The sequence below is a fragment of the Acomys minous genome, assembly GCF_964271855.1.
Source record: "Acomys minous genome assembly, chromosome: 4".
NCBI classification, from domain to species: Eukaryota; Metazoa; Chordata; class Mammalia; order Rodentia; family Muridae; genus Acomys; species Acomys minous.
Window position 1 is genome coordinate 50,247,953 of NC_140486.1, and position 22,139 is coordinate 50,270,091.

The window sequence follows — 22,139 nt, forward strand, 5'->3', positions numbered from 1 at the left end:
CTTCTTCTTGTTCTTACAGAAAAGTTCTCATCTCATGTTTCTACCTGAATGCCAGGATTAGAGCTGTGTACCACCACTCCCACTTTTAGAAGCATCATTTTTCCTTCAAAAATGTTCAGTTTCTGCCAGGCGTGGTGGCACACGCCTTTAATCCCAGCAATTGGGAGGCAGAGGCAGGCGGATCACTGTGAGTTTGAGGGGATCTACAAAGTGAGTCTAGGACAGCCAAGGCTACATAGAGAAACCCTGTCTCAAAAAACAAAAACAAAAACAAAAACAAAAAAGTTCATTTCCGAAAGCTCTTTCTATGAAATGTTCAATCCTGCAGCCATAGACGCTCAACTTTTTGCTTGATGTTTTGGTGCATGTCTATAATCCCTGCAGTTAGGAGACTCAGGCAAGAGAATCAGGAGTTCAAGTCCAGCCTGGGCTACATAGTGAGTTCTAAGCTAGCTGGGTTACATGTGAGAAATATCTTTAAAATAAATTTCTTATTCTTAGAACCTAAAGAAAAATTATTTTTGTATTCCTAGAAGGTGTTATTGTGGTCTGCTGTGTAGCAGTTGCTTGGTAAATCCATCTTCTGTAAATTATTGATCGAATGAGTATACCGTTCTATTTGTAGTACATGATATAGCATAGTTGCTCATAAACTATCCCTGAGTACTTTTGTGTGTTGCATGCACATAAGCCATCCATCCACTCACTACGCTCGGTTCCCCAGCTAATGGATCTGTTCCTCTGCGATAAGTGGGTGTAGTTTTTCAGTTTCTTTTAGCTCTGCTGCCTGCTTCCATGGCTTGCTGTATCTTGCTTTTCTTTTAGGCCAGGGTTTCTCTGTATAGCCCTGAAGCTCTTTCTGTACACCAGGCTGGCCTTAAACTCAAAGATCTGCCTGCCTCTGCCTCATGAGTGCTGGGATTAAAAGCATGCTCTACCATCCCCAGCAGCTTCCTTTTTCTTATTCATAATTGTTACAACCCACGTATTTTATGCACAAAACTCTAGCACACAGGCTATGGAGATCCAAAAGGAAGATGTACAGTTCCTGTGATCAGGGAAAAGAGATGCAAAATAGCCTGGTTTTGAAAATGAGGGTGATGAGCTACAGAGCTTGCTAGCGTTCTGGGATATCTTGGGATGCTGTGGGTCTGTCAAGGAAGGGACAAGAACGGTGTCAGGGAAAAAGACAACAATGTCTCAGGGTTTTGATGGTTGCCTGAGGAGTTACTCACTATTTACCTGCTGTGTGTAACAACAAAGCTCATTAGCTAAATTCACAGAAGACACAAAGTAGGCTTCATTATCACATCCTAATAAGCAGATGTTGATCTGAGATGTTGGTCCTTTGACCTCCTTGCCTTAGTGTCTTATAGATTCTGTTATAACAGTGAAAGGAGTTGGTGTGAGTAGAGTGTGGGGTTAGGAGCGTTGGGCTGAAGAGGTAAACTGGATGTGGCAGTCTGCTCTTTGGGACGTCTCAGTCCTGTTGGCATGCTAGCTGCTGCACCCAGTGCCCACCAAGCTTCCTGTGCCCCATGCAACTCTTCTCTTCTTGACTTGCAGGTCAGGCTGTCCCTGCAGGATCCCATGTGCGACTAAATCTACAGACTGGAGCAAGAGAGGTGAAACTCCAACAAGAAGACAAGTTCCAAACTAATTGGAAGGGATTTAAAAAAGGCAAAAGGTACTGTAGTGATCTGAGGGCCTGGGAGGCTGAGTGATGACATTGACTTGGAAATACTAGCAAAGCTACGCAGATTCATGGGTGTGAATTGCTTCTTCATTTTCAAGACTGAGTTTCTCTGTGTAGTACTGGCTGTCCTGGAACTTGCTCTGTAGACCAGGCTGGCCTTGAACTCAGAGATCTGCCTTTGTCTCCTGAGTGCTAGGAATAAAAGTGTGCCCACCACATCCAGCTATGTATGTTATAATTTTTATTTGAAATTTAACTGTAGAATCTGTGATACAACTGTCATGATTTTATGGAAGTTTATTTCCACAATCTTTGGAAAGAAATATCTTGCAAACAAATAGATGCTTTTAAAAAGGCTGTAGGGGGAATGCTTAACCTTCCTTAAAAGTGAAGCTGTTTCCCCGGTACTTTAAGAGCACCCATTTGAATCCCAACAATTAATGCGCTGATTACAGATGAGTCATCTACTCATTAAAACAGCCTGTTAGGCCTTCTGCTTTGCAGTGATACTTCCTTGGTGAACAATAAAATTGCCTTTTAAAGTCCTTAATTCAGACTAACTTTTCCTCTTGTTAGTCAGTGTTAAAATAGGTTTTCTCATAGTATGTGAGTAGAATTTAACACATTTCCCAGTGGTTATAGGTTTCCTAACTTTTTAATAACCAGTTTGAGAGATTTGATTTTAGAGAATTAACAGTTTCTATTTTTCCTTTTAATTGCCTTAAATTAACAAGTTTCCTTGCTTGGTGTTTTCTGAATTGAAAGGTAAGGAAACTCAGGCATGGTAGGCAGAGATTTCTAGACCCGTTTCTTGACATACCTAACAATACCGTTCATTTATGATCCATGAGCCCATTCAGTCGTGTTGCACTCGCCCCATGTCAGATGTGGTTAGTTAGAAGATTTTACACACACACACACACACACACACACACACACACACACACACACACACACCACACATGAAGATTTTACACTTAGAAGATTCTAATGTGCGTTAAGATGGAGGCAGTTGTCATCATCCAGACCCAGGAAGTTCTCTCCTCCTCTCTATCTCTGTATATAGGCCTGACTTTCAGTGCTCCAAATCATAGTTACTCCTGTCTCAGTCACATAGGAATAACCAGATATCATGGTACAGCCTGCTACCCTTTCCACCCCCAGGAAGCCTGCATGCACACTCACTTCACACACACTTCAGTGTATCAAGGTACTTTGAACTCTTCTTACACATCTAGTCTAATTCTTATTTTTGAATGGAAAAACCAGCGTCCTTGTCTTAAGAATGCTGACCTTGGAACTTTATTAATTTGGAGCTGTTGGTTTGGTGTTTTGTATGCCATCTCCACCCTCTGCCTGCAGGCCATCAGTAGGAACACTTCCTATGTTGTCCTTACTCCTTTTAGAGCAAAGCCTTCCTAGTTCCCACCTTTCCTTTTTGCTTTTCTCCGTTGAACTGTTCCTGAGAGTTTTGCCCTAGATTGTCCAAGATATGCTGGCCATTTCCGCTTCTCTCTCAGCTGCTACAACTTTTCTGGACAGAGCCCCACCCTACCTCCTGTATCTTCCTGGCTGTTCAGCAGTAGCCGGGGAACAGAAGCTGCCAGCATCCTGGGATTGGCACAGGTTTCTGGTTATCTGGTTAGTGTGCTTTGGAAGACAAGGCATGCAACTTTCTAGCAGCTTGTTCAGATGAGCTGGTCAACCACTGTGCAGGAGACAGATGTGGGGGCTGAGCCGCTCCACCAGTCCTGCCGCCTGCTGCTTAGAGCTACGATGCCTGTTGGGCTCTTGGCCTGGCCAGAGACTCTGCCTTAGGGTTGTCCCCGTGGGTACTCTCGTATTGCCTGACTTCAAGCATATTTTTAGGTATAAAAAGAAACATACAAGTTTTATTCTACATCCTGTCCACATCTTCCTAGAGAAAACATCTCTTTGCTCTGGAATCTTCTTTGAAACTTCCTTCTGTGCTAGAGAAGTGAAGGACAAACTCTGCTCCGTCTGAGTTGTACCGTTTTGGGTTGGGCGTTTGCCACGCTGCGGTACGGCATAACAGTGAATTGACGAGCAAAGGACAGCCTGTCTACCTGCTGTACTAGTTCATTTCACAAAGACCTACTGAATGCAGTGTGGCAGGCAGTGCAGAAATTGTAAGACAGATGAAGTGGTAGCCTCCGTAAGGTGAGTGGAGGCCTTGAGATTGGCTGGCGTAAAACAACAACAACAAAAATAAACACATGAGTAAGATAATTATAAATTATAATAAGTTCTAGGGGAGGAATGAGGCACGGTAATGAGTCTCTGCAGGAGACCATGTTAGGTAGGATGATTCGGTAAGGAAGGCCTCATCAACATATTTGAGCAAAAGCTAAAGAAAGAGAATTTAAATCCTACAAAGAATTAGGTTTGTGAGCTTGGGGGTTATAGCATTTCAGGCAGATGGAACAAAAAGAGCCCCAGGTTTGAAAAACAGGAAATGATTCAGGTGTTTAGAGACATAGGAGATGAAAATGGAGAAGTCGGGCTTGGGGATTTAGCTCAGTGATAGAGTGCTTGCCTAGCAAGCACAAGGCCGTGGGTTCGGGCCTCAGCTTTGAAAGGAGAGAAAGGGGCCGGGGGGGGGGGGGGCAGAGGGATGAGAGGGGAGAGGCGAGAAAAAATGGAGAGGTCGATGTGGGTGGGTGGTGTATAGTGTGCGGAGCGTTAGGGGCGTTCTGAATGCTCTTCCTTCACCTTTAGTAATAGTAGAATAGACTAGAGCGGGTTTGGAGGAGAGTGACTCAGTGCAGCCTCACAAATAACCGTAGTGTCTGGGTAAGAGACTGCCAATAGGGGAAGAAGCAGTGGGAACCGCCAGCATGCCGTTTCAGTAGATCAGACAAGGTGCAGTGGTGACTAGGTCCAGGGTATCCTAACGGACAGTGGGTGACTTTAGAAAGTTAATTTGGAGCCGGGTGTGGTGGCACACACCTCTAATCCCAGCACTTGGGAGGCAGAGGCAGGCGGATCGATGTTGAGTTTGAGGCCAGCCTGGTCTACAGAGCGAGTCCAGGACAGTCAAGGCTGCACAGAGAAACCCTGTCTCAAATAAATAAATAAATAAATAAATAAATAAATAAATAAATAAATAAATATAAAAAAAGAAAGGAAAAAAAGAAAAGAAAGAAAAGAAAGCAAGAAGTTACTTTGGAAGTGTGGCTAAAGGGCTTGCTGAAGCACTGGGTGTAGAGGTTGGAGTAAGGCCTCTTTGAGAGTGAAGCCTCTGGTTGCTTAAAGGTGTTATTTTTTTGAAATGGAAAAGTCACAATTGGACCAGAGTTTTAAAGACAAGTATTATAAGTGATGCTTTTTATTAAATAAGTGTGAGGTATGTGTTAAGCACCTGAGACTCACTTGGATGGGCTGGCTGGCTCGGAGAGGAGAGGGACTTCTTGCCAAGTCTGATAACCTAAGTTTTATCCCCTGGATCAATATGGTGGAAAGACAGAAGCACAGCCAACCCCTGCGTATTGGCCCCTAGCTGCCGAGTACATGTCATGTACCAAACCAGTTCCATAAGCGAATGAATAGAGGTCGTTGTTCTTAGCAAAAAGCGTCTGAGACCAGAGAAGGCTAGCTCAGTTAACACACTAGCCAGCTTCCCTGGTGCGGGGAGCACACACACGCTGAGAGAAGGAACTGAAGGAATTCCTTATTTGGGCTCAAAGTTTCCCAAGTGCCACACCATCATGGCAGGCAGACATAGCCCCTGGGGCGTGCCCCCCTCACAGTGACCTGCCTTCTCCCTCACAGTGGTCTGCCTTCTATCTTCCATCACCTCTCCCAAATGTCATCGATTGTGAATCTGTCAGGAATCTGAGCCCTTGGCTGGGACAGGGCCCTCATGATCTAATTGTCACTAGAAATTCCTTTGCAGAAACACTCAGAGGTATGCTTTATACCCCCATAGGTATTTCTTCATGAAATCAAGTTTAAAATTAACCATGAAATCAGGATTAACCCTAGCAGGTCACTGTATAAGATCCTGCTGTTCGAGGGGAGGGGTTTGAGCTAAAGCTATTAGTGCAGGCATCACTGTGAGATAAACATTTAATGTCTTACTCCAGAGATAGAAAAAAGGTTGTTCAGGACCTGACTGTGAGGCATTCCAGTATATATGGCTCATCTAGAAGATGAAGAATCATTAAAGAGACGAGGAGGAATGAGGAGTTGGGCGAGCATGGTAAACAGCAGCAGAGTTAGAAGAAGGGAGGGTGTGCTGTGCAAATGCTGCTGACTGGTGGAGGAACGTACAGTTAGCGAAGACCCTGTCAGGCTTGAGTATCAGTCACTGGTAACTTTGAAGAACAGTGTACTCTGCTTCTCAACCAGTAAGATCTCAGTTATGAAAGGAAAACAAAACAAACAAAACACATCCTGCTCATCTTTAACCTAAGCACAGCTGGACAGTCTGGCTAAATGGCGGCCCCCTTCCACTTGTCTGTGCCACTCCTGCTCTTGCCTCTGTTCCCTCAGCTGAGCTGAGACTTCACCTTCTCTCCACCCAGGAGGCTCCCTCTCCAGTCAAGATGGTGGCTGAAGCTGATCAGCTGCAGGGAGGTATGGGAGGAAACTCTCTAGTCTCTGCGGGTTCTGAGATTACTGCCGTGTACTGCCATTGCTCCATCCTCTTGGGAGATGACCATAGAAGGTGGTTGTTGGTTCTACTCCTGGGTGTCTCAAAGCTGCTTGTTGTAAGAGCGACGTAGACCTGTGTGCTCAAACATTGACTTCAGTGTGTGAGCCATGAGACACGTTGGCCTGTCAAATCAGGTCTGGAACATGTTGCCCTGCTTCCCGAAAGTTTATAGAGGAGAGTGCCTGTTACTTCAGCGTCTGCCTGCTTTGCTCAAGCAGCAGGCGACAGACCTGTCCAGGGTCAACCTCTGTTTGCCCTGTGCCTTGTCCTCCTGTCTCATAAACAAACAAACAAACAAACAAACAAACAAAGTAGCAAAACCCATTTTGGCTTCAGGTACAGTTACTGAATTGGATCCTGGCTGCCGTAAGGCAGAGCAATGGAAGTGTACTAATAGTAAGCTTCTTTGGTGCCAGTCACCGTCTTTCTTGGAGAAGTGCATCCCTTCTGACTTGGCTTCTCTGTGGACAGGCTGGACATCAACACCAACACATATACATCTCAGGACCTCAAGAGTGCGCTGGCCAAACTCAAGGAGGGAGCAGAGATGGAGAGTTCAAAGGACGAACAGGTATGTGATGGTCTTTCTATTGTTTCTATCTGAGAGAATGATTTTACCTGGAAGCTCTTGTAGTAGGCATGGAATAGTGACTTATGACAAATTAAAAGAAAAGCCCTTTATATGCTATTTAAAAAAACTAGTCAGAGTGTTTCTGGTTTTTTTTTGTTGTTGTTGTTTGTTTGTTTGTTTTTTCTAGGTAAGGAGTAGACACAAATTTGCCTTTTTTCTTTTCTTTTCTTTTTATCTTTTTAAATTGGGCTTGGAGGCACAAGCCTTTAATCTCAGCACTTGGGAGGCAGAGGCAGGCAGATCTCTGGGTTCGAAGGCAGCCTGGTCTACAGAGTTGAGTTCCAGGACAGCCAGGGCTACACAGAGAAACCCTGTTAAAAAAAAAAAAAGATAAAAACAAAAAGAGAGGACTTGGATAGATGGCTCCGTGGTTAAAGCACTGTCTGCTCTTGTGGTGGCTTCAGTTCTCAGCACCCACGCGGCAGTCCACAGCTGTGTGTGACCCCCTAGTTCCAGGGCATCTAATGCCTTCTCTCGGCCTCCACAGACAGTGTAGGCATACTGGCAAATAAAACACTCATGCACATAAAATAAAAATAAACCTTAACATTTTTAAATAAGGAGATAGACAAGAAAGGAAGATGTCTGAATATTTGTCTTCTTAAAAAATGGGTCCTCCAGTTTCTTAAGCATAAAGAGGACAACTGAAGTTCGCCTTGCCCTGAATCTCGGCACAGACTAAGGTATCCAAGGGGAAAGCAGGACAGCTGTGCCCCTAACTTTTGGGAGGGCTCACTGATATAGCTCACAGGAAGAAATACACTGCGTTGAGTTGGATCGTGGACTCACATAATACCCGGGGATAGCTCAGAGCTTTCCTCTGTATTCCCAGGCGAGTCCTAGGGGTCCTGAAAGAACTTCCTCTGACAGCTGCTTTGTAGATCCAGGTTCTTCCTTCCTGTTTTCTTTCTCACAGTTACTTTGCCCTTTCCCTTGAATAGTGGGAGAAGCTTAAAAGGGCAGCATTAGGTCCTTGGAAGTTTGTATGTTATTTCAAAATGGCTTAGGTCCTTCAGACCTAACATTTATATATTTATTTTGTAGGGTGGAGTACATGCTACAGTGCATAGGCAGAGGACAATTTATGGGGACTGGCTTTCTCTTTCTACAGTGTGGGTCCCAGGAATCCTTTAGACTCCTTAGAAGTGCTTCTGAGACTAATGAGCCTTTATAGTGGAGCCAGCGCTGGCCTGTTTAAGATGTGCTAAAGCCAGATGTTATGACACACACCGTTACTCAGTGCTCAGGAGGCTAGGGCAATGGATTAATGACATTTGAGTCTTTATATGTATTACCTAATATTTATCCTCAGAGTGCAATGAGGCAGCCAGCTGTTACCTTTCAATACCATCAACAAACCTAATCACAACCTAACCCAGGATGTGGATCTTATCAGATAGCAAAAAGTCAATATACTAATCAGTAGAACATGACATCAAAGTCAGCAAGGACCTTGCACATCTGAAAATACTTGTGCATTTGCAGCACCAACAACAGTCAAGACAGAGATATTTGTAAATGAAGTATGAGGTCCAAGCACAGTGACCACACCTGTAATCCCAGCGCTGCAACCCTAGCACACCAGAGGCTAAAGTGGGAAGAGTACTTAAGGTCTAGGATTGCCAGGGATACATAGTAAATTTCCAGGCCAGCTTGAGCTGTATAGAGACTCAAATAACCAAGCCGCACCACTACAAACCCCAAAGCCTTTGTGTGTTTAGTTATCTTACCAAAGTCACATGTCTGTCGCAGAGAATGCCTGTCAGAAGGAAGGGACAGGACTAGAGAGCTGGCCCAGCGGCGAGGAGGTTTGATCCCAAACACCCACATGGTTACTCACAGCCTTTTGTAACTGCAGTTCCAAGGTATCCAGTGCCCTCTTCTTACCTCTGTGGGCACCAGGCACATACATGGTGCATATACGTACATGTAGGAGAGACAAAACAGTGAAATACATAAGAAGGAAGGGGCAGGATGACAGCTGCAGCACACGAAGAAGGTGATGCACGGGACTATACAGCTGCATTCATTGGCTGGAAACGGGTGAAGACCAGCAAATGTGTCCACAAGTCAAGGGGAGGCCAGGAGCCCAGGTTCAAGGCTGGTGTCCCTGTGGCCAGGGCTTTAGACTTTACCCCTTGTCGCCTTTGCTCCAGGTATCATGTGGTCTGTAAGGGACATAGAAGTCGTTCCAGGTTCCCTATTGTCTGTGGATGAAAACCCACGTAACCTTACTTCTCTCTGCTTTCTTGGGAAAGCAATATTGAATTTTTCTTCTCAGACCATGACATTTTCTCTTTGTAATTTAGTTAGTGTAGAAAAGCATGAGTAATGTTTAAAAGATTTGAGAAAATGGAAAGGCAAAGATTATTAGTTTTCCATTGCTGTTTAAAAAATCATTTTCCTCTGCAAAGGGATCCACAGAGCAGCACAAAGCAAGACCTTAGCACCTGCTGGCTTGAGCCTCAGGCTTCCTCTCCTTGCTTTTGCAGTCCAGCACTCAGCAGGCTGGAGGCAGAGGTGGTAGTTAGCTTCATCCCGAGGTGCTGGGACCTGGGCTTCTGCTCTCACCCAGAACTGATGTACACCGACTCAGTACACTGACCGTGTGCTGTCAGCACTGGCTCTGGGACAAGCAAGTGGACTTGAAATCGGTTTGGGTATTTGTTTGTTTGTTTTTAAGCACATTTCTTGATCCGGGCTACAGATCCTCTCATTCTTTTAGCTAATTAATATTTAAGTCCATCCTATGCAATGCCTTGTAAATACAGGGTGATGCTTTTGCTCTGTTTACAGAAAACCCCAACCCTGTCAGATATTAACCATACCTCTGTGTTTCTCATATTTTATATGAAATTTGCAGGAGAAAGGGTATCCAAATCTCTTGCATTGATAGCTACACTCACACTTTATTTAATTTAGATGAAGTCTCTTGCTTCTCAGAAAAGTTGTCTCAGGACTTGCCAGATGCCTCAGTGTATAAAGATGCTTGTCATTAAGCCTGATGACCTGAGTTCAATCCTGCAAGTTTGTCTTCTGATCTGCACACATGCATGCACACACATATACATATGCTACGATATACATGTATGTACACATACACAGACACACACACACTGTATTAAATAGATGTAAAAAGAATTAAGTGTGACTTTATAAAGTATGACTTTCTTAGCCTGGTGGTGGTAGCACACGTCTTTAATCCCAGCACTTGGGAGGCAGAGGCAGAGGCAGGTCAATCTCTGTGAGTTCGAAGCCAACCTGGTCTACAGAGTAAGTACAGGACAGCCCGAGGATACACAGAGAAACACTGTCTTGAAAAACTGTTTTTAAAAAAAGGTGTGCCTTTCTTAAGCTTTTCACTCTGTAGAAAGCTCATGTTCCCTATTGCTCCCACTAAAGATAACTATGGCTATAACCATAGATGCAATATGGAAATTTCTATGAGGTGCACTAAGAAAGTGTCCACTAAGGAAACAGTAGATTGGACAGGGATCTTGGAGGTATAGGAATGACATGACAGTGTCTTTCTTGGGTCTTCTTTTAGCCCTAAATATTCCAGACTGGACACTGAAGAATTTCAGGTGCTGAAATGCCACCAGGTTTTAGATAGTTTAAAAGACTTTTTGTTTCCTAAGGCAGGGTCTCAGTGCACAGCCTAGGGAGACCTGGAGTGCACTGGGTCAAAGGCTGGACTCAAACATGTGACACTTCTGCCATAGCCGCCAGGTTCTGGCATGTGCTGCCAAACCTGGCTTAAGTAGTGATTCTAAAACACTGAAGAAACCTTCTCTTTCCAGCTAGAGAAGAAATGATCTATAGGAAAAAAAAAAGGCAGAACCTGTCATGCTTCTGCCAGAGACCGTAGGACTCTTGACCACCACCCCATAAAATATACACTCATTACCAGTAGAAGGCCAGTAGAAGAGGAAGGGAGTCTAGAATTGTATTTCCTGCTTGGTGGTGGCAGCAACCCTGTACCAGAGTCAGCGGAAATTACCTGGGGAACCTGAACTGGCACCTAATCACGATGGCAGCTTAGACAGCGTGAGCCAGGTCTCTGCTTCACCTGAATGGTGTGGGTGGGAGCGAGACAGCGTGTCTGCCCTCTGCCTGTAGCTGCTCTCTGTGTTTCTTCTTGGCGTGTGTGCAAGTGCATGTGTGCACAGGTGCACACACACCACACTCACACTCTCACATACACACACACATGCCTACACTTTCACACCATACACATTCACACTTTCATACCCACACCCACACACACCCCTCCCCCTGGCCATAGAGACTGTGGAGCTGGGGTGGTGTGAGCAGAAACCCAATGGGGAGCTTGAACACCACCTCTGCCTGGGAACCCTGGGCTGCTTGTTACTTCTCTCTGATGAGGTGTGCGTAGGAAGTCTGCCCTTCCATCCCCACCCGAGTGACCACAGAGAGCTGCCCTCTGTGGTGTGGTGAGTTGGGTAAGAGAACAAACAGCAGCACCTATTCCTTTCCCACAGTGAGCATAGCAGTTGCCCTACCAGGGTGCTGCTAGTAGAGGCCAATAGGAGGAGCTGTTCTTCCATTCCCGAGACCTGCGCCCAGTGATAGCAGCCACGTCTTCACCTCCCAGCCTAGGGTGAGGCCGGAATTGCTTTGGACAGAGTAGATCTGAAAAGTTAAAGTTTGCCTACGAAGTCCTGGACATAGTCCTTCATTTATCTTCAGTAAAACAACAACAACAACAACCACCACCACCACCAAAAAACCAGCCAACATCCACACAGCAAGAGGCTGAGAAACTACTGTGCAGAAGGTCACACAGGAAGGAGACAGGCCAGAGTAGCACTGAAAACTGAACTGTCACTTGCTAGAATCAGCACATAACAAACAAAAACTAGCAGGTGATTGACCACGTACTAAAAAAAGGTGAAGAAGATTTAAAATATTAAGCTTTGTAACTTAACACCTTAGATATTCAGCATATACTTGAAAATTGCTCATGCAATTAAGAGCCTGGAAAAACCACAACTTGAGTTAGGCGAGAGAGTAAACTGACGATGTTATGGGTTAAATGTTTATGTTTTCCCCAAAAGCATGTGTTTAAGTTCTAACCCCCAATATGATCTTATTGTGAGGGACAAGCTGGGGTACTTAAGCCTAGGCCACTGAGTGTGGGGTGGCTCTTTCAGAAGAGGAGGGAAAGAGATCAGCTTTCCTTCTTATTCTGTCATCTGCACCCTAGGAAGGATCCTTCAGCTAGGAATTAAATTGGCCAACAACTTGAGCTTGTGTTTCTCAGTCTCTAGAGCTGTGAGGAATAAAAGGTTATTATTTAAAAATAATCTATGGTATTTTGTTATAGTAGCTGAGCAGACTAAGCTAGGCACTAACACCTAGATGACTCAAAAGTTGGAAACCTAGTAACAAATTTTAAAGCAGATATCATAAAATTGCCTAACAAGTAATTATTAGCACTATTGAAACAAATCAAAGCATCAACAAAGAAGCAAAACACACACACAGTCATAGTTAATGTTCCATTGCTGTGAAGAGACAGCATGACCATGGCAACTCTTACAAAGGAAAACATTTAATTTGCAGTTTTAGAGGTTTGTCCATTCCCATCATGCTGGGAAACATGGCAGTGCACAGGCAGACATAGTGCTGGAGTACCTGAGAGATCTGCGTCCTGAGCTGCAAACAGCAGGAAGGAGAGAGAGCTTGCCGCCACCGAGCCTGGCTTGGGCTTATGAGACCCCAAAGCCCACCCCCGTGACTCACTTCCTCCCACAAGGCCACACCTCCTAATCCTGTCAAATAGTGCCACTCCCTGTGAACCTATGGGGCCATTTTCATTCAAACCATCACACAGACCATGTAGAGTTACAATAGCCCCTCTTCCAAGGAGAATGTGTACTAACACTCCTCATGTATAACACTGAGCGGTAATACACTATGCTTTTTCCTGAAATAAATTAGGTAATTCCTGTATACTGTAATAAGACTTCTCTAGTATGTAAGTGGTATATGTAGCATGTATATGCTGGTCAAGGGGTGTTCATGTGTGTAGCAAATAAAAAAGCAAGATAGCATGAGAGTTTGCTATTCAAAATAATGTATAAATAAAACCTTAAGGGTTTTTTTGTTTGTTTGGTTTGGTTTTGGGGGGGGTTGTTTCTTTTTTTGGTGGGAGGACTGGAAAGATGGCTCAGAGGATAAGAAAAAAAATTCTTTTGGATAAGAAAAAAAATTCTTTTGTAGAGGAACCCAAGTTTGGTTCCCAGCCCCATACTGGACAGCTCACAACCACTTGTAGCTCCAGTTTTAGAGGGATCTAATGCCCTCCATGGCCACTTACACTCATGTGCGCATGTATATCCCTTATAATACATAAAATTAAAATATTTTTAAGGAAGGAATTATTTGGAATTTCCTATTTAATTTATTTGTACCATGGTTAACATGAATAACTAAATTCATAGAAAGTTAGATAAGAAGTATGGAAGAGAAATAAAATAAATAAAAATTTAAAATTCACTGGATTAGAGCCTGGTGGTGGTGGCACACGCCTTTAGTCCCAGCACTTGGGAGACAGAAGCAGGTGCATCTCTGTGAGCTCAAGGCCAGCCTGGTCTACAGAGCAAGTTCCAGGACAGCCATGGCTATACAGAGAAACCCTGTCTCAAAAAACAAAACAAAACAAAAATACACTGGATTAGATCAATAACAGATTATATGTATGAGGAAAGAGAATCAATAAAGAGATAATAAAATTATAAAGTGTGATTAGATTAAAAATCTAATTGAGGAAAAAAATGAAGCAAGTGTTGGGGACCCGTAGGACGACAACAAGAGGTCCAGCATTTGTGCCACTGGAATTCCAGAGAGGAGAAAAAATATGGGACTGAAAAACAAGCTAAAGGAACAGTGAGTGACAGATTCTGAGTAACAAATTTCCAAATTTGATGAGAGGCCCAAAACCACAGACTCATGAAACCACACGGACTCCTTGTGATTGAGTGAGGAGCCTGAGGTCCGGATCAGCGCAGTAGAGCTTCTGAAAGCTAATGATAAAACAATCTCAAGGCAGCTAGAGAGAAGCAGTACATCTGAGTGAACTGCGATTGAGGGATAGTGATTTCTCATCGAAAGCCATAGGGGTTGAAATGTGATGCATTTTTCAGAAGTACAAAGAGAAAAAAACCAATTTTTAAAAAATTTTATAGCTCATACTGTGTCCTTTTGAAGTAAGAAGAAAATTATGATATTCTCAAATAAAGGAAACTGGAGGAATGTATTGCCAGTGTATCTACTGTGAAGGACAACTGAAAGATTCTGCAGGTGGGACAGGACCACAGATGGAAACTGGGACCAAGCGAGGGAGAAAGAGTAGTGAACACAAGCAAGGGAAATAGGTTAGCATTCTCATTTTGAATATTAAATTGATTACTTAAAGCAAACATTATTGCCATCATCTGATTTACTTCCTGATGCCCATTGAGAATATTTTAAGACAACTTTAGAAGGAAGTGACATAATTAGTTTCTATATTTCACTCAGAGTTTAAGATCTCAACATCAGTAGCTTATTAGTTACTTAGGTATATTGCAATACTTATCAGTAGTAAAATGAAGCTAAAAACAGATACAATCAGAAAATACTGTAGATAAACCAAAATGGAGTTCTATTTAAAAAAAAAAAAAGTCAAAGAGCAGAGACAGGAAGCCAGCCTGGACTAGAGAGACACAGTCTCAACCAAAGCCCAAATAAAGCCCCATTACCCAGAGACCCACGTATGGATAGAAAGGGCAGGCTTGAGCTCTAATATTTCATAATTACATTGAAAGTGAATAGTCTATCATCTAAAGCATTATACTAAGTGGATTATTTTTGTATGTTTCTTATTCTTTTTTTTTATACTAAATGGATTTTGAACAGCCCAAATATATGCTTCCTACAAGAAACCGACTCAAATATAAGAATAAAGGGGGGAGATTGAAAATAAAATAATAGAAATTATATTGTCAATTAAAACATTATACTAAATGGATTATTTTTGTGTGTTTCTTAGTCTTTTTTTTAACTAAATGAATTTTTACCAACCCAAATACATACTTTCTACAAGAAACCCAATCAAATTTAATAGTAAAGGAGGTAGGTTGAAAATAAAGAATGAAACATACTGCACAAGCATTACTTTTAAACAGTGATGGTAGCTGTATCAACATCAGATTGACTCCAAAGGGAAGGCAGTGGCCAGAGGTAAAGAGGAGTGCCACATCATGATAAAAGGGTAAGGCCCTAAAACATTTTTATGTCTAAATTCTTGAGGCAACTTGGGGATAGTGGTGGCCCACGCCTTTAATCCCAGCACTCGGGAGGCAGAGACAGGCAGATCTCTGTGAGTTTGAGGCCAGCCTGGTCTACAGAGTGAGTTCCAGGATAGCCAGGGCTACACAGAGAAACCCTGTCTCAGAAAACAAAACAAAAAACAAAAATCCAAGTACTTACAGCAAAACCTTAGTTTAAAGGAAGAAACAAATAAATCTACACTTACACTTAGAGACTTCAACATTTCTTTCTCAGAATTTCTAAAAAAGCAAATCAGAAAGGACACGAAAAAGCTGAGTGACAGCCATAACATGATGACATTTGTAGAGAGTTGTACCCAACCCTGGCAGAATATGCTTTCTTTTCAAGTTAGAGTGCACCTTGAGTTATAAAAGAAGCCTCAACAAATAAAAGAACTGAATTTACAGACTATTCTCTGCTCATAAAGGGGCCAGAGAGGATATCTTCACACACTTGTGTTAAAGAGAAGGTCTCCAGTGAAGTAGAAAGGCGCGTTGACCTGAACACAAGCAAAAGTTCAGTTGGTTAGGCATGCTGGTACCCCTGCCCCCAGCATGTGAGAGGCAGAGGCAGGAAAGCACACCAGGAAGACCAGCCTCATGCCACATAGAGACGCCTGTTTCAGAAACCCAGGGTGCAGCTCAGCAGTAGGACAGTTGGTTAGCGCACTCATGGCTCTCAATCCAGCCCCCTACACAAGGAATCGAGTATGTGCTGCCTGCACGAAACCATAGGAAACCCCGTGAAGACCCCTGCAGCCATCGAGGAGGCCTGATGTGTAGTGAGAATGCTCCGAGAAAGAAGTCCTTAGGTTCTAGCAAGCACTGAAAAGCACTCACCTCAGCTCAACAGTCTCTTCTGGAAAATGGAAGCAGAAGTGATACTTTCTTACTTATTTTATAAGGTTGCTGTTATGATTCTTGCTAAACCAACTAAGTATTAAAGAAAAAAACTTTTCAGAATTAACGGTCCTCATGAATATAGATGCAAAAATCCCCAATAAGGTAGAGACAAGTCAAGTTCAGTAACTTAGAAAAAGAGTGAAACACTACAGCTGAATTGGGTTCATTACCGAAAGGAAAAGTTGAATCTAGCCTGGTGCAGGCCTTTGATCCCAGCACTCGGGAGGCGGGAGCAGGGGGTCTCCGTGAGTTCAAGGCCACTTATCTGCACACATAGTTCCAGCAAGGGCTGCGTAGAGAGACACTATCTCAAACATTTTTTTCCTATGTAACAAAATCTAATCAGACTGGGTGTGGTGGTGTACACCTGTAGCCCCAGCACAGAGGGTTGTGGATTTGAGGCCAACCAGGCTGCATAACAAGATTCTGACTCAAAAAACCAGACACACGCAAACAAAAACATAAAACCCAAATGGTAACCACTAGTCGGCAGCTAAAGAAGAAAAATTACCTCATCATATATCAATTGAGATATTACGAACATGTGACAGAAATTCAATACCAGTTTATGATAAAAACTCAAAAAGTCCAGGAATAGAAACCTTCCTCGACTTGATAAAGAGATTGATGGGGGAAAAAACCTATATTGAATATACTTTACAGTGAGAGGCCATCTATGCCAGGGAACTCAGGAAGAAGGCAAGAGTATTCCCTCACCACCTGTGATGGCTGCCCTTGGTCAACTGGAATTAACAAACCCAAGTGGCTGGGCACACCTGTGAGGGACTTTTTTTCTTAATAAAATTCTTTGAAGTGGGAAGACCCAATTGTAATCTGGATCTTTTGAGTTGGGAAGGCCCACCTTTAATCTGGGCCACGCTTTCTGCTGGCAGCCTATATGTAAGGGACACAGAAGGAGAAAGCTGGCTCTCTCTCTGCCTGCTTGCTCTCGCCCTCCAAAGCAAATCCATTCCTGCGCTAGCGTTAGAGCCTAGGTCTTCTGGATTCCCGTGTGTGCTTAAGACCAGCTGAGACATCCAGCCTCACGGACCGAACAACTACTGGATTCTCAGGCCTTCTGCTCCTAGGCAGCCACTCTTGCCTCTGACCACAGCCTACAGGTCATTCTAATAAATTCCCTTTATATATTTTTATAAACGTGCTTCAATATGTAATATTTTAATATATAAATATATTTATAAAATATTTATATAATTAGTATGTAACTAAATATAAGATATTTTATATAAATTTATTTAATTTACTTTGAAAGGGAAAAACGCTCAGACAATTTAAATACAAGTCCAACAGAACCACTGTCGGTCAGCCACGATGCCATCATGTGTCCTTGGAGTCCTCTCGGTGAGGAGGAAGGCGCTGATACTTTATTCTAACACATCCTTATCTGCAATGCAATCTACAAGTTCTTGTGGACACATTAACTTCTCTGTATCTATATCAGCAATTTCAACCCCAAATTTGTCTTCCAATCTCCTTCCAATCTCCACTTGGTCCAAACTGTCTAAGGTCTTTCATAAAGTGGGAATTTACTGAGAGCTTTCTGAGTCAGTCCTGTCATAGAGTGTCAAGCCGTGCTGAACTCGGTCCTTGATTCCCTCTAATGTTAGTGGGGTGCGTCACTGTTCTGGCGGCACAGTGTGTGATCCCTTCAAGCACCTGCCATGGAGGCGGGCTGCAGAGTTCCGGGCCTCCTCCGGGTTCCCTAAGGACAGAGAGTGGTGCTGAGCCCAGGGACAAGGCCAGTGTTGGCAGTCCACGATGGCGGAGCAGAGGTCACAGGCAGAAAGGACACGAGCCGCCATGGCTACCGTATGCTTATAAAATACAGATTTACATTCATTCTATAAGTTCTGTTCCTCTAGAGAGCCCTGACTAGTGTACCACTCATTTAAAGCAGTCCAAGCCACACCAGTAAGAAAAAGAGGACAGAGACAAGGCATTTAAACTGGAAAAGGGGAAAAAGAAAAAAAAAAAAAACACAAGCCCAGCTCTCCTTATTTTCAGGTGACACAGATTAAGCATAAATCCCAAAGAACACCTAATAAACAAAAATACCCTATTAGAGCTAGTAAAAACAGCTAGGTCAGAGGATATGAAACCAACACAATTCAGTTGTATTTACATGGATTAGTTATGAATATCTGGAAATTAAAATAAAAAACATAAATTCCATCATATTCTCCCCAAAATAAAATATTTAAGTATAAAGCCAAGAAGGCATACACCTTCAGTATAGGATCTATACTGAAAGTCAAAAGTTGATGAACAATGGTGCAGGTAAATTAAAGACTTCAATAAATAGAATTAAAATTCAACATAGTAAAATATATGTCTTTAATGTAATTTCTATCAGTATCCCAGCAGTTTTTTTTAATGTTATAGGCCTTTTTTTTTTTAAATAGACAAGGTCAGGCTGTCCTAAGACTCCATGTAGCCAACTGAACTCCAGATCCTCTTGCTTCTGCCTCATGAGACTGGACTTACAGGAATATGAGCTACTGTCAGCAATGTATGTGGTGCTGGGAATTGAACACAGGGCCTCAGACATGCTGCCAATTTCTTCCTGTGAGGTCTAGGGACCGGGCGTGGTGGCAAACACCTTTTTTAAAAAAATATATATATGTTTTAATACATATATATGTAATATATATATTACATCTCAATGGTGATCCCATCCCTTATATCCTCCCATTCCTCCCTCCCTCCCATTTTCCCCTTACTCCTCTCCCCTATGACTGTGATCTTAATCCCAGCACTCGGGAGGCAGAGGCTGGTGGATCGCTGTGAGTTTGAGGCCAGCTTGGTCTACAAAGTGAGTCCAGGACAGTACAGCTACACAGAGAAACCCTGTTTTGAAAAACCAAAAAAAGAAAAAAGAAAGAAAGAAAGAAAAAAAAAAAAAAGAAAAAAGAAAGAAACTAAAAAAAAAAACCAACCCCAAACCCCTCACCCAAGAGCAGGGCAGTCTCCACCCTGCTCTGCTCCTTATACAGAACACCTTCCTCCCTTGGTCACATTCCTTCCTAAATGTGGATCAGCTCCTAGAATTTTACCTACTGAGCTCTCAATGTTGTGAGGTTCCTGAGTTTCTCTGACATGAAGGGTTTTTGCTGCTGTCACTCACCCTTTCTGTCACTTTATGAATTTGTCTTCTTTTTGGTGCTAGAGATGAAACCTGCGGCCTTATATGTACTACAGTGCTGCATCTTCAACCCTTCTTAAAAATTTAAAGTACATTTATTTAGTGACCCCTACCATGTGGGCCACATACCAGATATCCTGCATAGCAGATATTTATATTATGATTCAGTAGCAAAATTACAGTTATGAAGTAGCAACAAAATAATTTTATGGTTGGAGGGTCACCACAATATGAGGAACTGTATTAAAGGGTCACGGCGTTAGGAAAGTTGAGAACAAGAGGGGGGAGGTGTGTGTGTGTGTAAAAGTCAGCAGACAACTGACATAGGGTAGAAGTTGGTTTTCTGTTTCTACCATGTGGTTCCCTTGACTCTGAGGACTGAATTCATGAGACTTGGTGGCAACCACCCTTATCCACTGAGCCATCTTGCTGGTCTCAGTCTATCCCTATTTTAAAGAATCGTTGATGTTACTTACTTAATGTAGAGCCTCACTCTACAGTCCAGGCTGGAATGGAACTCACGGTGTAACCCAGATAGCCATCAGTTCCTGCTCTCTAGTTCAGCCTCCCAAGAGCCGGGATGGGCCACCACATCTGGCTTCATTGTTAATTTTGAAACAGGCTAGTCTTTTAATTCACTGTGTAGTCTAGGCTAGCCTTGCAGTTAAGACTGGCCTTCCTTAGCTTCCTGAGTCCTTGAGATTGTAGCCAACAGGGCCTGCTTACCTTGCTAATCTATGTTCAGAAGAAACTGCAGTGGCAGTTAGCACCCCAGAGCTGCCCTCCTTTTTCTTTGTGTGTGTTCATCTTAGATCTTATTGCCAAAGCTATCAGCAGAGGTAGTACTATATTGAAAGCAAACATTTTAAAAAATTGTGTGTGTGTATGGGTTCTATCTGTCTGTGTGGAGGTGGGGGGTGGGGGTTGTCCATGTGAGTGTGGGAGTCCATGGAGGCCAAAAGACGGCATCGGACCCCCTGGAACTGGCATCACCGGCACTCCTGAGGGAGCCACTTGATGGGGTGCAGTATGCAATCCTGTTGGACATTGGCTTACTCTGCAGGCCATGTTGGCCTTGATCTCACAGAGATTCTCTGCCTCTGCCTCCTGAGCAGAGGCAAACAGAAAAGCAAGCAAGCAAACAAACAAAAACTCTGCCATGTCCAGCCAGTGTGCACTCTTGACTGCTGAGCCATTTCTGTAACTTTCATTTTTATTTGTGAGACAGACTCTTGCTCCGGCCCGCCGGGGCTCGACTAACACTCGGGAGGAGAATTTTCCTGTATAGAGACAGAACACTAGACACGAAGAAGGGGGCAAGTCTGCATTCTGATCAAACCCCCTTTATTGAGAATTTTCAGAGTTTATATAGGCACAGAGGCATGGGTATTTGTGTAAGCAAGGGTTGCTATGGATACCTAACTCTGGGATGCTCCAGCAGGTAGGTCTCTACCTTTACAGCTGCTATAATTGCAGGAGAGAAATTCCAAAAAAGTCGTGAAGGATCTGGTTAGTCAGGAAAAAGCTCCCGGAACTGCTGCTCGCGGGCAGCTGGCCTTTAATCTGATCTTATCAGTAGTCCCACCGGAAAAGGAGTAGCTCGGGGGTCTAGAGTGACCAGCCCCCACAATAAACCACAGCAGGTGTTTAACTGCTGACCTACGACAAGGTCAGCTAGTTTCTGGTGAATGGCAGACTTCTGGAGAAATAGGAACCTAGGTTCTGACAAGATGGCTGAACATTGGCCATATAGCCTGTCCCCAACAGACTCTGATGTATCTCATTCGGCCTCAAACTCAAAATGTAGTTGAGGACGACTTTGACCCTGATGCTCCTGCCTACACTCTGTGAATGCTGGGGTTTATGCGGTGCTAGGGGTCAAACCCAGGGCTTCGTGCATGCTAGGCAAACACTCTCCCAACCGAACCATATCCTCAGCCCTAAAAATGTAGTACAGAGGATAGTTGCAATTAATATCCTGTGAACATCCATAAAGGAAGGTCTGCCTGTACGCATCTAACAAAGTAGCTATGTTTTCAGTGTGGTGGGGATTAACCCTGGAGCCTTGCATGTGCTGAACCCATGCAAGTGCCCTCCCTACTGTTGAAGTATATACTCAGCCCAACATAGGACTTTTACCTAGAATATATCAACAACTCTCAGAGTTCCAATAGTTTAAAAAAAAAACATTTTGCCAAAGAGAATATGTGAATGGCAGATAAACCATGAAAACCTACTTAGCATCATTAGCCATTATAGGATATGCAAATTAAATATATAAAGAGATACTAGTAAATATTTCTTAAGAGATAAAAATGATGATAGTACTAAATACTAGTGAAGATATAGGGATGTAAAATAGTACATACGCTCTAGGAAACAGTTTAATAGATTTAATAAAACCATAGTTTACCATATAAGCCAGTAATTGTGCTTATATGGATTTATCATAGGAAAGTAAGATGTATGTTTAAACAAAAATTTGTATGTAGGTTTCACATGTTTATATCAGTTCCACTTATTTGTTGTCTATATGTATGTGAGAGAGTGTGTAGGTGTGCACATGACGCACTGGACATGGAGAGGTCAGAGTGTAACCTTCAGGAACTGGTTCCCCGCTTCCACCTGATTCAGGGTCATAGTCAGGTTGTCAGGATCCTGTGGCAAGTTCCTTACCAACGGAGCCGTCTTGCCTGCTGAGCAGGCTTATCATAGTAGCCAAAACCTAGAAG

At 43.2% G+C, this 22,139-nt stretch overlaps 1 protein-coding gene across 2 annotated transcripts in view; it reads left to right on the forward strand.

Annotated features, from left to right (window-relative positions):
• SIL1 (SIL1 nucleotide exchange factor) overlaps positions 1-22,139 on the forward strand; it is a 228,937-nt gene that overhangs the window by 146,885 nt on the left and 59,913 nt on the right. For both annotated transcript variants that reach the window (XM_084780061.1, XM_084780062.1), the window contains 2 exons: positions 1,567-1,687; positions 6,846-6,945. In XM_084780061.1, the coding sequence (XP_084636187.1) occupies positions 1,567-1,687; positions 6,846-6,945 (221 nt within the window). The remainder of the gene's footprint in view (positions 1-1,566; positions 1,688-6,845; positions 6,946-22,139) is intronic.